At 33.5% G+C, this 16,001-nt stretch overlaps 2 protein-coding genes across 14 annotated transcripts in view; one reads left to right on the forward strand and one right to left on the reverse strand.

The window, feature by feature from the left end:
- CAPS2 (calcyphosine 2) overlaps nucleotides 1–16,001 on the forward strand; it is a 175,236-nt gene that overhangs the window by 78,241 nt on the left and 80,994 nt on the right. The window lies entirely within an intron of this gene.
- The window catches only part of GLIPR1L1 (GLIPR1 like 1), a 33,060-nt gene continuing 19,443 nt past the window's right edge, over nucleotides 2,385–16,001 (reverse strand). The window contains exons 3-6 of the mRNA XM_032346989.1: nucleotides 15,532–15,632; nucleotides 6,710–6,798; nucleotides 2,618–2,644; nucleotides 2,385–2,529 (exon numbers count right to left, since the gene is read on the reverse strand). Coding sequence (XP_032202880.1) covers nucleotides 2,420–2,529; nucleotides 2,618–2,644; nucleotides 6,710–6,798; nucleotides 15,532–15,632 — 327 coding nt within the window. The 3' untranslated portion in view covers nucleotides 2,385–2,419. The remainder of the gene's footprint in view (nucleotides 2,530–2,617; nucleotides 2,645–6,709; nucleotides 6,799–15,531; nucleotides 15,633–16,001) is intronic.

Genomic DNA, 16,001 nt, shown 5'->3' on the forward strand with positions numbered 1-16,001 from the left:
GGAGCCGGCTCCTCCCCCCAGGGTCTATCTTCCCGTTGCTTTGGATTCACTTCTCCACCAGTCCTACCTTTCAGAAAGTGGTTGATTTTCTGTTCTAGAATTGCTGTTCTTCTCTTCATCTGCCGTTGGATTTGTAGGTGTTTTCAATCTTTAGATAAGCTATCTAGCTGATCTCCTGCTAGCTGAAGTAGTCTCAGCCTGCTACTTCTCTGCCATCTTGACTCCTCCCCCAGAGAATATAATCTATAAAAATTAATTTTTTATGTGTTCTGTAGAACTTAAGTTAATCTGATTTAAGGAAATATGCTTTTGGATGAATAAGGTGTCTGAAGAAGATAAGGAGAGATTATATTAAAAATCAGAGGATATTTTAATTATTCATGAAAAAATTTAATTCAAAAAATCCAGGAAGACAACACAAATATATGTATATGTGTCAGATTAACTTTCACTTATTTCAAACTGCAAGTTAAGGAGTAATTATGGATCTGAATTTTAACAATGCAATAGTTAAACAAATAGCAGTAGTTTACCGAAAAGATAATGATTCTATAAAGATGATGACAAATAGCAGTGTGATAGTTAATTTTAAATGTATCAGTATGGCTAGACTGTGGTGACACTCTATGTGTCAGTGTGGCTAGACTATGATGGCAAGTATTTGGTGAAGCACTACTCTAGCTATCGTTGTAAAGTTATTTTTTAGATATGATTAACTTTACAATCAGTTGACTTAAGTAAAACAGATTACCCTCCATGTGAGGGTGGGCTGCATCCAATCAGTTGAGGGCATTTAGAGCAAAGAGATTTCCTGAAGAAAGAATTCTGCTTTCAGATTGCATGATAGAAATTTTGCCTGATTTCCAAGACCTCAGACACAAAACTGCAACAGCAACTCTTACTTGAATTTCCACCTTGCCAACTTGCCTTACAGATTTCAGACTTGCTAGCTTATGGTCATATAAGACAATTCTATTGAATCTTTCCCCTCTCTTTGTCTCTGTCTCTCTCTGTTGGTTCTGTTTTTCTGGAGAACCTTGACTAATAGAAACATATTTGAAATATAAAATCATTTGGCTTTTTTTTTTTTTAAAGAATAGCAATAATCATCCAGATATGTGGAGATTCTTAGGTATTTAGCAATATAAACAAAATAACTCTCAATCATGTTAAAAATACATTTGGGGGGTGCCTAGATAGCTTAGTGAGTTAGCATATAATTCTTAATTTCCTCTCAGGCCATTATTTCAGGGTCATGAAATCAAGTCCTATGTTAGACCCCATGCTGAGCAAGGAGTCTGCTTAACATTCTCTCTCTGCTCCTCTCCTGCTTGCGCTCTCTCTCTCTCTTTCTAAAAAATGTCTGTTTAAAAATAAATTTTAAAATTATTTTTAATATTTATATCTGAGGAGGTTGGTGATTGCTTTAGTTGAGAAGAAAAAGATCTAGATAGTTTAGCCCATAGAAGTCAACAATTCAACATAACTGATTTTTGAAACTGAATTAATTGAATAGTTTCTTTTGTTTTTTGTTTTTGTTTTTTGTCTTCAGACAAACGAAATGGCAGAATTGACTGATTCTCTGGTTTGTAGAGGTGGTGTTAACTCTACTACAGTTGTGTAGGTTTTAAAAGTTATACTGTCTGTATCCTGTTATTTTATAAGTTCACATTTTAAAATAAAATATCCTAAAAGAACATACATTTACTTTTCAGAGGTTTAAAATTTAATTGATTTCCCTTTAATCAATTAAATTAATTAAATCAATTAAATTAATCAATTTAATCTTTTCCCGTCCATTTCTCCAACTATTTTATGACATTACATGCTATCTGAAACTTTCTTTAATAACATTTTGTTTCTGAATAATATTAATGGTATTCTTAAAGGAAACTACTGGAATATAAGGAAAATGCCTGATATCCGAAATGTTCTTTAAGTGTCCTATAATTAAAATGACAATCTAGGGTGCCTGGGTGACTCAGTGGGTTAAGCCGCTGCCTTAGGCTCAGGTCATGATCTCAGGGTCCTGGGATCGAGCCCCCGCATCGGGCTCTCTGCTCAGCAGGGAGCCTACTTCCTCCTCTCTCTCTCTGCCTGCCTCTCTGCCTACTTGTGATCTCTCTCTGTCAAATAAAGAAATAAAATCTTTAAAAAAAATTAAAAAATTAAAATGAAAATCTAGAAAACTAGAGAGTGGGACTCTTGATGCAATGTAGAATTTAAAAAAAGAGAAAACAATTTTTAAAAAATTTTTTTTCTTTTTTTACTGCTACCCTTCTATACTCAATACATCTTTTGTTAAAATCAGACATTAAATTTAGGTAACAGACAAGAGTGTAGAAGTTTTAAAGAATTAAACTGATGAGAGTTTTATGTTCAGCCATAAACTATTTATTGTCACATTTGAGAACTTTTCTTATATATAAATGATCATTAAAATAGTCTCAAGAAGAACAGAAACTAGGCACAATGGGTCACATGATATCTGCTGAGGTGCTGTCCCTTGTGGATTCCAATCTGAATAGTCTGTCAATAAAACACAACAGTTGAAAGCTCCATTTAGTTTCAAGGGGAGGAAGTAATTGAACCAATATTGAAATAGTTTGATACGTACTTTCAGATTCATCAAGCTCTTTATTACCTAAGGTAGACAAAAAAAATTATAGAATTAAGGGCATTCACTTGCTTTTCTGTTTTTTTAAATAAGATAAACTTAGGAAACTTAGTTTGGCTTTAAACTTAGTTTAACTTAAGAAAATGAAAGTTTCCTCCCCCCAATTCCGCAGTGTTTAAAAATCTATATGATGCCCTCTGCCAGAAAGTCATGTCAACAGATATTTCTAGAGAAGCTTTCATGTTGAAGGCAAAAAAACCACTAAAATTGACAAAACTAAATAAAGTAGTTGACTTTACTTGTAGAATTCTGCCATGTCCATTTAAATTCTGTGAAAAAGAATGTAATTCCCTCATGTTGACTTTTTGGTACCCAGAGCCCTCCATTAAATATCTCATTTATTTCTGGTGTGGCTCCTGCTCCAAATTTTGCTCTGTGTCTTTTCGTCATTAAATTTTTTCCCTCTATTTAACAAGATCCTATAGTTTGTTAAGAATTCATTTAATTCAATTCATTTATTCACTTTTTGAGTTTGTACTCTGTATTGAACATAATTCTAGGCTTTAGATATAATAGTTATCAGGGAAAAATAAAGTTTTCTTACAGAAAAGTAAGGGGAGAAAGTCTCTTGTTAATCTGCTCCCATCATTCAAAAAGGAAGTCAACAAAACTAAAAATTGGCTTTATATTTTTGTATTGGATATATAAATATATATATATATCTCCAATATATTTTTATATATTGGCTATATATTCTTTGTACAAAAAAGAGGAAAAGGCACAAATCAACAGTCATAGGACTTAGATAAGTGGAACCATACCACAGCAAAGATATTAATATTTATTTATTTATGTACTTATTTATTTACTGGAGAGACACAGAGACAGAGACAGAGATAATGAGAAAGAACAGGAACAGGGAGGAGAAGAAGACGCAGACTTACTACTGAGCAGGAAACCTGATGCGGGGCTTAATTCCAGGACCCTGAGATCATGACCTAAGCTGAAGGCAGATACCTAACTGACTGAGCCACCCAGGCATCCCCAAGATGTTAATTCTTTACAAATATATTTATATGTAATTCCAACCAAAATTTCAAGGTCCTCTGTAGAACTAATAAACTTATCTCATGGTTAATTGCAAGAGCAAAGGTTGAGGAAGAGCTGTGTGATTTCTGAACAATTAGAAGAGAAACAAGTTGGGATAACACCTCCTACCGGGTAGCTTGTGTGGTGCTGTCGTGGAGATGCATTGTTGCTAACTGCTTGAATCTTGGGATGAAGAAGCTCATGACAGAAAAAGTCCTCAAGTAAAAGTAGAAAATCCAAATAAAGTACAACAAAATGATGTTTAAGAACCCAGAGATTTCCTAAAGCGACAGAAACTAGAGGGTCAGGATTTCAGTGCTGGAGAGCCACAGACAATGGACTGACATTATGAAAGCTGATTCCCACCCCAGGAGCCATTTCATTTCATCTTGGGCCCAGGTCTAGGTCTGAAAATCTGGGCTTCGCCCGGGCAGAGGCTGATTTTGGATAAACAGAAACCACTGAAGCTTTTGCTGGGCTTCTAAGACTAAATAGAGAATATTGGAGAATCGAGTTCAAGATCCTGGTGAAAGGGACACCTGGGTGGCTCAGTGGGTTAAAGGCTCTGCCTTCGGCTCAGGTCATGGTCCCAGGGTCCTGGGATTGAGCCCTGCATCAGGCTCTCTGCTTAGCGGGGAGCCTACTTCCCTTCCTCTCTCTCTGCCTGCTTGTGATCTCCATTCCTCAAATAAATAAATAAAATCTTAAAAAAAAAAAAAGATCCTGGTGAAAGGTAAAGGTGGAAGAATGAGTCCAAGATGGTCATTTTGCCTTTAAATTGTTTAATTTTGAAGCTATGAGCAACAGGACTAAAATCCTAGGCTGAAAGCCTCTGGAAAGCAAAGCAGATTTTTCAGTAATCTCAGAATGCTAAAGTAAGGCAGATTAGAATTCAGAACCTCTTAGGGAAAGGCAACAGTGAACACAACAGTCTCTCAGTGGAAAGCCCTGGAAATCTATGCCCTTGGAATAGAGACAGAGGTAGACCAAGCCTTGCATGAATTCTAACCCAGGGTTGACTAATCTGTGTTTGGATTAAGGTGAACAACCTTGACTGTGTTCAGCAGAGGAAAAGGTAGAACTCCCTACATTTTGTTTTACACATGTTGTTAGTTGCTTAATAGGCACTTATTAGGCATATACCAAGTGTTTTTGCAGTATACTGCTGTGACACAAACTTCCAGAACAACGGCTTAAAACAATAAAGATTTATTATTATTTCTTACAATTATCTGAATTGGCTGGCTCTACAAGACAATTACTCTGCTCTATGTAGTGTCTTCAGGACTCAATGACATAATTGCATTTAGCTAGAGCTCAGATGGGGGTTGAAATAGAAAATTGACCTCTCCTGTTCCAAGGCCTTTCTCCGTGTGACCTCTCCAGTAGGAAAGTGTGGAACTGAAATTCTGGGAGGATTCCAACAGAGCAAAAGCAGAAGCTGCAAGTATCTTCTAAAGGGTAGGGCCAGAACTGGCAATAATATTAAGACCTCTTTCAGGAGGAGGAGGAGGAGAAATAGTCTCCCTTTTCTTAGGAGGAGTGGCATATATGTAAAGGAAGGGAGGAATCATTAGTGGCCATCTTTAAAGATAATTCTCCACACCAAGAAACAGAGCATGTTACCAAAACGAAGAGAAAACCAGTCTTGAAACTAGAAACAGACCCACAGGTGATCGAGATGCTGGAGATTGCAGAAAGAGTTTGGAGTGTTTGAAGCTGGTCATCATGGGACTTAGTGTGTCAAAGGGAGGATACCAACAACAGCAACAGAAGTAGTAGGGGAGAAACGCAAGAGCCAGAGTGATCATAACTGGACTTACTGGCCTTGGAATAGAATCATATTTTTCTTTAACTGGAGTAAGAAGCAACTGAGGAATTTTAAGAAAACAATTTGTCCTGGATTTTCTTTCTGTAGAAACAGTTTGGAGAAGGAAGAGAAGTGGGAGATTACTAACTCAGGCAAGAAATGACAGTGGCTTGGATACTGGGCAGGAAGGGGAAGGTAAAAAAAAAAAAAAAAAAAAAAAAGTGTATCATTGTTATCTTTATGTCCCTTTAACTAAAAAACATTAGTTTGCAAATAGGAGATATACAATGAATTTATTTCTTAAACTGCTTTGAATGAAATTTAAAATTATTCTAATACTTCTAATTCATTGTTTAACTGAAGTAAATATCAATATGAAAGTATACATGCCTCATAAATGGAAATTATTACAAAGTGAACACATGTAGGTAAACATAGCATAGGTATAGAAAGACCTTCTTGTAACCTATTCTATTTAATTAACTCCTTTTTGGTCGCTAAAGGTAACCACTATCCTGACTCCAAATGTAGATTAGTTTTGCCCAATATTTGAACTTTATATAAATGAAATCATTTAATATGCATTATTTTTGTGTCTATTTTCTCTCATGGCACCAAATCATCATCATCATCTTCTTCTTCTTCTTTTTTTTTTTTTTAGTTTTCAGATCATCTCCTCTCTTCGCTGTTTCACTGAAAATTTTTTCAATCAAGAGTTTATGCACTTATCTTTAAAAAAAAATCTTTGTTCTGAGAACCAAAAGATTGAAAATGGAGGAGAAACATATTAGCTTTAAATCACAATTAATTTGCACATTGATTAATGTATTATTTCTACGTGAGTCACTATTTTGATAATAACTAATAAACGGAAGTGATTGAGAGCAATTACAAATAAGAAACATTTCGATGAACAGATATTTTTAGTATCGTAGCAAACTGGATCACAGTTATACCTTACTCCTGTGTGTCCTTAAGCTTGAGAGGAAAAATAATCAGTGAAGTAGGGAGGGATCATCTGAGTTTAAATATGGTAATTTATGACCAATGATTTCTATCACCATATAGCAGCAAAGAGGAATATAGTCAGTAATTCCTTATATACTTGAGGATCCAAACTTTAAAATACAATTAATTTATGGAAACTGGTCTCCAAATAGAATGTTATGATTATTTTTTTCCTTTTTGCTTACCACAGAGGTTCTTTATACAAATTTCTTCTTCTGCACACAAAGAGCAGGATATTCCTTTAGTGTAAGGAGGTCGATTTGGATAATTTCCTCTGTAAAAAGAGAATAATTGATTAGCCAAATGGATATTAATTTCTCTAATGTTGTGCATGAATTTATGCAAGTTGTTTTGGTCACTCACTCATGAATGTTTGAAAGGAAAAATAACTTTGGTCTCAATTTTAGGCTCCTTTTTTTTGGTAAAAAGAAACAATTAAAACTGTTTACAGGATGTCCCTAATCCATGTGGCAGTTATATTCTTGAATATTCTCTAAAATACAAATTAGATGTGAACCCAGTGTAATTATGCATGTTGACAGTCACAAAATTCTTATTGTAAACACTATGATTATCACTTGATTTTGTAAATACAATAAAAATTTAAATTGCAAGGAGAAACATATGCTTTATGTTCAGTACCATAGTTCTTATCTAGTTCTCTTGGTGATGTATCAATAAGACTTGGTAGCTATTATGCCTGTTTTTCAAGAAAATAAGTGGCTACATTTTAACAAACAGCTTTCCTCCCCATCTCTGTATCTGTGGAAGGCTTTAAAAAGTGTTAATTACCCAGAGTACACAAAGAAAAACATTAATAACACGAGTAGTATTCCATTAAAAATATGTGGCAATTTATCCATTTGTAGATGGACATTTGGTTTATTCCAAATACAGTTACTATGCACATTTTGAATTTTCATATATAAGTCTTTACATGGACCTAACATGGACCTACATTTCCTTGGATAAAAGGAATGAATAGATCATATGGTAGATGCATATTTTACTTCTTAAGTAACTTCCACACAGTTTATACAAAGTTACTGTAACACTTTATATTTCTACCAGAGTGTTGAAAATTCTGGTTGCTTCACTTCCTTGTCAGGGCTTGGATTGGCCAGTCTTTAACCATTCTAATTGTGTAATGACATTCATTGTGGTTTTAATTTGTGTTTTCCTAATGATTAATGATGTTTAGCATTTTTTCATGTGCTTATTTGCCATCTGCATGTCTTCTTTGTTAATCTTTTGTCCATTAAAAAAAAACCTGAGTTTTAAGTTTTTCTAATATTGAATTGTCAGGGTTCATCCTATATTCTTGATATAAGCCATTTTTTAGATAAGCTTTACAAAGACTTTCTTCTAGTCTACAGTAGGTTGTTTTTTTTATTCTCTTACCAGTGTCTTTGAATAGCATTAATTTTAAATTTTAATGAAATCCAAATTATTTCTTTTATGGGTCATGGTTTTGATGTGATAGCTAAAAAAATCTGGCTATTTTAAGGTCACAAAGATTTCATCTGTGTTTTCTTCTAATAGTTTTACAATTTTGGGTTTTACATTTAGGTTTATGATCCATTTTGAGTTAATTATTATAGGTTGTATGTTGTATAGACCTGAGTTTGCTTTTGTTTCTTATATATGAATGACAAACAGTACCAGTACCATTTATTAAAAAAATGTTTTCCCACTACATTGCCTTTGTGCATTTTGGGAAAATTAGTTGACCACCATGTATAGGTTTATTTCTGGACTCCACATTCTGTTCCACTGATCTATTTGTTTAACTGTATTTCAGTTGTTGTGATTACTCTAGCATTAATAATTCTTGAAAACAATAGTGTTAGCCCTTCTACGGCATCTGGGTGGGTCAGTTAGTTAAGCATCTGTCTTCAGCTCATGTCATGATCTCAGGGTATTGGGATGGAGCCTGGTGTTGGGCTCCCTGCTCAGTAGGGAGTCTGCTTCTCCCTCTCCCTAGGCTTCTTCTCTCTGCTTGTGCTCTCTCTCTTCTCTCAAAAAATAAAAAATTAAAAATTAAAAAAAAATAGTGTTAGCCCTTCAAAAAAATTTTTTTCAGAGTTGATTTGGGTTTAAAAGTCCTTTTCACTTCCATATGAAATTTGTGATCAGTTTGTCAATTTCTTCCATAAAAATCTGGAATTTTTATTGAACTATATTGAGTCTATAGATCAATTCATAAAAATTATGTCTTGACAATATTGAGTCTTAATTCATTAACAGCATATAATATCTCCAATTATTTGTATCTTTGTTAATTTCTGTCATGAATATTGTATAGTTTTCAGTGTAGAAGTCTTTCGTGTTTTTTGCCAGGTTTATTCCTAGATAATTTTTATTTTTTTGATGCTGTTATAAATGGTATTATTTTTAATTTTAATTTATGATTATTTATTGCTAGCGTACAGACATGTAACTGAGTTTTATATATTGATCTTGTATCCTGAAAATTACTAAGTTCACTTACTGGTTTTGGAAAAATTTTCACAGTTTTTTTTTTTTTTTAATATAGACTTACAAACTAGAAGTCAGCAAATTATGACCCATAGGCCAAGTCTGGCCTGCTTCTGTGCAGTCTGAAAGCAAATTAATTTTTTAAATATTTTTAATGGGTTATTTAAAACAAAATGAAAGCAAAGATGAAGGTAACAATATATATGGCATGCAAAGCTTAATATATTTACTTCCTGGTACTTCAGAGAAATTTTTATTACTATTGGTGTAATATTACATATAGATTTTTCACAGCTGTCCTTTATTAGATTTAAGAAGTTACCTTCTATTCCCAGTTTTCTAAGACCTTATATCAGGAATGAATGTTTAGCTTTTTCTCAATCTATTGAGATGATCATGTGATCTTTATTTTTGTGTTGATTAATGCAGTAAATTACATTGATTGATGTATTTAGAATGTTAAACCACCTCTATATTCCTGGAAAAAACTCCATTTAAAAAGGTCTCTTAGCCTTTTACCATATTGATGGATTCAAATGCTAAATTTTGTTTAGGATTTTTATACATATATTCACAGCTCTATGGTTTTCCTTATTTCATTTATCCTTTGCAATTTGTGTCCTTGGAGGAATTTTTCCATTTCACCAGATTGCCTCTTGATTGATTAACCCTATTGTCTTTTTTTTTTTTTTTGTAAGAGAAAAGAGAGAACACACATGAGACTGCATGTATGAGTATTAGAGGAAGGGCAGAGAGAGAGGGTGAGAGAACCTTAAGCAGATTTCATGCTCAGTGTGGAACGTGATGCAGGTCTCTCTCACAACCCTGAGATCATGACATGAGACAAAATCAAGAGTCAGTATTGGAATAATTGGATCATATGGTAATTCCATTTTTAATTTTTTGAGGAACCTCCATGCTGTTTTCCACAGTGACTATACAAGTTTATATTCCCTCCAGTAGCATATGAGGGTTCTTTTTTTCTCCACATCCTAAGCAACACTATTTGTTTCATGAGTATTTTTTTTTAAGATTTTTATTTATTTATTTGATGGACAGAGATCACAAGTAGGCAGAGAGGCAGGCAGAGAGAGGAGGAAGCAGGCTCCCTGCTGAGCAGAGAACCCAATGTGGGGCTCGATCCTATGATCCTGGGATCATGACCTTAGCCAAGGGCAGAGGCTTTAACATGCTGAGCCACCCAGGTGCCCCATGTGTCATGAGTTTTTGATTTTAGCCATTCTGACAAGTGTGAGGTGATATCTCATTGTGGTTTTGATTTTCATTTCCCTGGTTATAAGTGATGTTAAGCATCTTTTCATGGGTCTGTTGGCCACATGTCTGTCTTCTTTGGAGAAATGCCTGTTCCTATCTTTGACCCATTTTTTTTTCTTTGACCCATTTTTGGTTTTGTGTGTGTGTTGCATTGTGTAAGTTCTTTATACATTTTGGATATTAACCCTTTATTAGATACATCATTTGCAAATACCTTCTCTCATTCATTAGGTTGTCTTTTAGTTTTATTGTTTCCTTGACTGTGCTGAAGCTGTTTATTTTAATACAGTCCCCCAATAGTTTTTTACTTTTGTTTCTCTTGCCTTAGGAGACATATCTAGAAAAATGTTGCTATGGCCGAGGTCAGAAAAATTACTACCTGTGCTCCCTTCTACAATTTTTGTTTTTGGGTCTCATGTTTAGGTCCCTAATCCATTTTGAGTTTATTTTTGTGTATGGTGTAAGAAAGTGGTCCAATTTCATTCATTTACATGTAGCTGTCCAGTTTTTCCAACACCATTTATTGAAGACACTTTTCCCATTGCATATTCTTGCTTTGTTGTCAAAGATTAATTGACTATATAATTTTGGGTTTACTTTTGGGCTCCCTCTTCTGTGTCTTTTTGTGCCAGGACCATACTGTTTTTATTACTATAGCTTTGTGATAGATCTTAAAATCTGGGATTGTGATACTTCCAGTTTTGGTCTTCTTTTTCAAGATTGCTTTGGCCACTTGAGGTCTTCTGTAATTCTGTACAAACTTTAGGGTTATTTGTTCTCGCTCTGTAAAAAATGCTGTTGGTACTGGATAATGACTACATCAGATCTGTAGATTGATTTGGGTAGCATAGTCATTTTAACAATATTTGTTCTTCCAATCCATGAAATGGAATGTCTTTCCATTTCTTTGTGTCCTCTGTTTCTTTAATCAATGTTTTATAGTCTTTCATCTCCTTGGTTAAGTTCCTGGATGCTTTTATTATTATTGTATTATTTTTAAGCTCAACATGGTGTTGAACATATGACCCTGAGAATAAGTCCAGAGCTGAGATCAAGAGTTAGATGTTTAACCGACTGAGCCACCTAGGTTCCCCTTATTATTTTTGGTGTTTCTGTAAATAAGATTGTTGTCAATGTTGATTTCTTTTTCTGCTGCTTCATTATTAGTGTATAGAAATGCAACAGATTTTTGTACATTGATTTGGTATCCTGCAACCTTACTGAATTCATTTATCAGTTCTAGTAGTTTTTTGGTGGAGTTTAGGGTTTTCTATGTATTGTGTCATATCTGAAAATAGTGAAAGTTTTACTTTTTCCTCACCTATTTGGAAGCCTTTTATTTCTTTTTCTTATCTGATTGCTGTGTCTAGGACTTCCAGTATTATGTTGAATAAAGTGCTGAGAGTGGATATCCTTGTCTTATTCCTGATTTTAGGAGAAAAACTCACAGTTTTCTTTTTACCATCGAGTATGATGTTTGCTGTGGGTTTTTCATATATGGCCTTTATTATGTTGAGGTATGTTCCCTCTGAACCAACTTTGTTGAGGGGTCTTTTTTTAAAATTATGAACAGATGTTGTACTTTGTCAAGTACTTTTTCTGCATCTATTGATACAACCTTTTTATTATCTTTTCTCTTACTCATGTGACACAAGTATATTGATTTGTGAATACCAAATCACCTTTGTATCTCAGGAATAAATCCCACTTGATTGTGATGAATGATTTTTTAAATGTATTGTTAGATTCAGTTTCCTAATATTTTGTTGAGAATATTTGAATCTATGTTCATCAGAGTTATTGGCTCATAGTTCTCTTTTTTTTTGGTTTTGTTATCTGGTTTTGGTATCAAGGTAATAGTCTCATAGAATGCATTTGGAAGTTTTCCTTCTTTTTTGGGGGAATAGTTTGAGAAGACTAGGTATTAACTCTTCTTTGAATGTTTGGTAGAATTTGCCTGTGAAGCTATCTGGTTCTGAACTTTTGTTGGTTGGGAGTTTTTGATTATTGGTTGAATTTCATGACTGGCAATCAGTCTGTTCAAATTTTCTATTTTTTTCTGCTTCAGTTTTGGTGGGTTATGTGTTTCTAGGAATTTATCCATTTCTTCTAGGTTGTCTAATTTGTTTGCATATGATTCTCATAATATTGTCTTATAATCCTTTGTATTTTGGTGGTATCAGTTATTTCTCCTCTTTCATTTATGATTTTATTTATTTGAGTCTTCCTTCCTTCCTTTCTTTCTTACTTCCTTTCTTTCTTTTTTTTTTGTGAGTCTGGTTAAAGGTCTATCAACTTTGTTTATCTTTTCAAAGAACAAGCTTCTGGTTTCATTGATTTGTTCTATTGGTTCTTTTTGTTTTGTTTGGTTTTTAGTTTCTATCTCATTAATTTCTGCTCTAATCTTTATTATTTCCTTTCTTTTGCTGGTTTTCCTTTTTGAGCTCTTTTAGGTGTTAGGTTAAGTTGTTTATTTGAGATTTTTCTTGCTTCTCAAAGTAGGCTTGTCTTGCTATAAACTTCCTTCTTAGAATAGCTTTTGCTGTATCCGAAAGATTTGGGACTATTGTGTTTTCATTTTCCATTTGTCTTCATGTATTTTTATTTCTTCTTTGATTTCTTGGTTGACCCATTCATTGTTTAATAGCATGTTATTTAACCTCCATGTACTTATGTTCTTTACATATTTTTTCTTGGGTTGATTTTTCATTACTTCTGTCTTTATATTTAAACTGTGTTTGTGTAGGGGCACGTAGCTGCTCAGTCAGTGGAGTTTGTGACTCTTGATCTCAGGGTTGTGAGTTTGAGCCCCACATTGGGTATGAAGATTACTTAAAAATAAAATCACACAAAAAAATAAAGTGTGCTTTTGTAGACAGCATGTAATTGGTACTTGATTTCTTATCTAATCTTGGAATCTGTGCCTTTTCTATTGGTGTTTGTATCATTTAAATTTGATGTGATTATCTTTAAAAAATATTTTATTTATTTATTTTGAAAGAGAGAGAGATAGTGAATGTGTGTGGGGCCGGAGGAGCAAAGGGAGAGGGAGAGAGAGAATCTCAAGCAGACTCCATGCTGAATGTGGAGCCCAACGTGGGTCTTGATCTCATGAATGTGATATCATGATCTGAGCTGAAAGTGTCTGGAAAAGTCAGCAGGCACCCCTCATGTGATTATTGATATAGTTAGGTTTGAGGTTATCATCTTATTTATTTTAGTCATCTCCTCGGTTCTTGTCCATTCCCCTTTTTCTTTTTTCTGCCTTTCTTTAGATTAAGTGAATATTTTTTAAAATCTAATTTTACCTGCTTTGTTGATGCCTTTGCTATAACTAATTTTATTATTTAAGTAGTTGGAGCCTATAGTATGCATCTTTTACTTATCACAGTCAATTTAAATTACTGCACTTAACAGAGTAAAAGAACCTTAATATACTTAGATTTTTCTCTTTTGGCCTTTATCTTATAGTTATCACATATTTTAATTTTATGTAGTTGTGACTCTCACAATGCATTGCTATTATCTTTGATTAAACAATTATCCTTGGAAGAGAATTAAATAATAAGAAAAACATCCTATATATTCCTCATGTAGTTAATATTTCCAATGGTTTGAAAAAATCTATTCTTTTAATTTTAAAATATATTTTCAAAACATAGAATTCTCAGTGGACAGTTTTTTTTTCTTTCAGTATTTAAAGATATTTCTGTTTTCTCTCTGACATTACTTCCACTGAGAAATCTGCTGTCATCCTTATCTTTGTCCCTCTGTATGTAATGTGTCTTAGTTCTCCAGCAGCTTTTAAGATTTTCTCATTATTACTTTTTTTGAAAAAATTTTTAAAAGATTTTATTTATTTGAGAGAAATAGCATGAGAGGGGCGAGGGTCAGAGGGAGAAGCAGAGTCCCCCGCTGAGCAGGCAGTCTGATGCAGAACTCAATCCCAGGACTCCAGGATCATGACCTGAGCCAAAGGCAGTTGCTTAACCAACTGAGCCACCCGGGTGTCCCCTGAAATATTTTATTATAAGGTGAGTTGGTGCAGTTTTCTTGATGTTTCTTGTGTCTTGGGATTTGTTAGCCTTCTTGTTCTGTGAGTTTATAATTTTCCTTAAGCTTGGAAAGTTTTGGGCCATATTTCTTAAAATATTTTTCTGGCCTGCCTCTTCCAGGAAATCAATTCTGCCTAAATTATCTCACAGATAACAGTGTCTTTTTATCTTTTTAGGATTCTTTTTCCTTATATATTCTATTTTGGATGGTAATAAGTAAGTATTCAGTAGTTCTGCAATTTCTATGATATTTATAAAAACTGAACTTTGCCTGAAATTTTAAAGTATGCATTTGTCATTTTTGTTTTTGTTACTGATTGAGAGGCAACCAAAGAAAACACAGAGACATACACATTTGTACTTCTCCATAGCCATTTCGGCATATCTCAGATCCTTTTTGCAAATTATGTATATTTTATTATTTTCCTGTGTTTTTAACTTTTGTACTTAAAAAAAAAATTTTCGATTGTTAAAAGAGTTGGACTATTAACTGATTTTTATTTTCTTCCTTGTATAGATCTATTGGGCTTAGAGTTCCAGATTTTCATTTTTGGGAACTCCCATTAGGCTCATGTTGTATTTCCATTTAGATATGCAATTATTAAAAATTATATTCTTTTCTTAGAAGAATGTGCATTTCACTGTCATTCTCAATCATTTACTCATCTCAATTATGTCATATTAGAGAAACATCTGCCAACCTCTTCTGTGTTCCAAGTATTTAGATATTACTGGGGCAATGTATTTTATATTCTCTTATTTTAAGTTAAACATTTTCCATAATTTTCATTCTCAAATTTAAGTATTTCATAATAGGAATAATTTTTTATATAAGGTAATGTTCTCTCACCACCTTCTATTTTAATGTATTTTTTTAGTAGCGCTACAGAGAGAGACTTCAAATTTATTAAAAATATACTTGTCCCCAGGACGCCTGGGTGGCTCAATTGGTTAAGCAGCTGCCTTTGGCTCAGGTCAAGATCCCAGCATCCTTGGATCGAGTCCCACATTGCGCTCCTTGCTCAGCAGGGAGCCTGTTTCTCCCTCTGCCTCTGCCTGTGCTCACTCTCTCTGACAAATAAATAAATAAAATCTTAAAAAAAATACTTGTCACTTTAGGGTAAGGTTCTAATCTATTTTGGGAACAATTCTTAACATGTATTTTAAGTTAAAATATTTTTAATAGCAAAATAACTTACGCAGGTCCATAGTTACATATGAACATTGCAGTTTCATATCCCTCAAATCCAGGACATACTGTTACCGCACAACCAACTTTATATGAATCGGCCCAAACTACCTACAAAGGAAAGAATTTTAAAATAAAATATGCAAAACAACTTTATACAAACAATGCATTATGGGAGCAGGTATAGTCTTTGTCATGCTACCAAAAATGAATGCACATAACTATTTACTCTCTGTTTATTTTCTTAATTTTTAATATTAATTTTAAAACAATTATTTTGTTAAGGCTATTTTCCTGAGGCCTATTTAAGTAGGTTTTCCTCACTGTTAATTCTCATAAATTGAAAGGAGGATATAACATAAAAACAAAATTATGTTTTTTTCTAGATGACTTATGAAATGTATTTTAATTTCCTCCATGGGCATATTATATAAATGATATTAAAATCAGACTATAAATGAAAATAATAAAAACTTCTTT

This window comes from Mustela erminea, chromosome 6 (genome assembly GCF_009829155.1).
Source record: "Mustela erminea isolate mMusErm1 chromosome 6, mMusErm1.Pri, whole genome shotgun sequence".
In the NCBI taxonomy this organism is placed as follows: domain Eukaryota; kingdom Metazoa; phylum Chordata; class Mammalia; order Carnivora; family Mustelidae; genus Mustela; species Mustela erminea.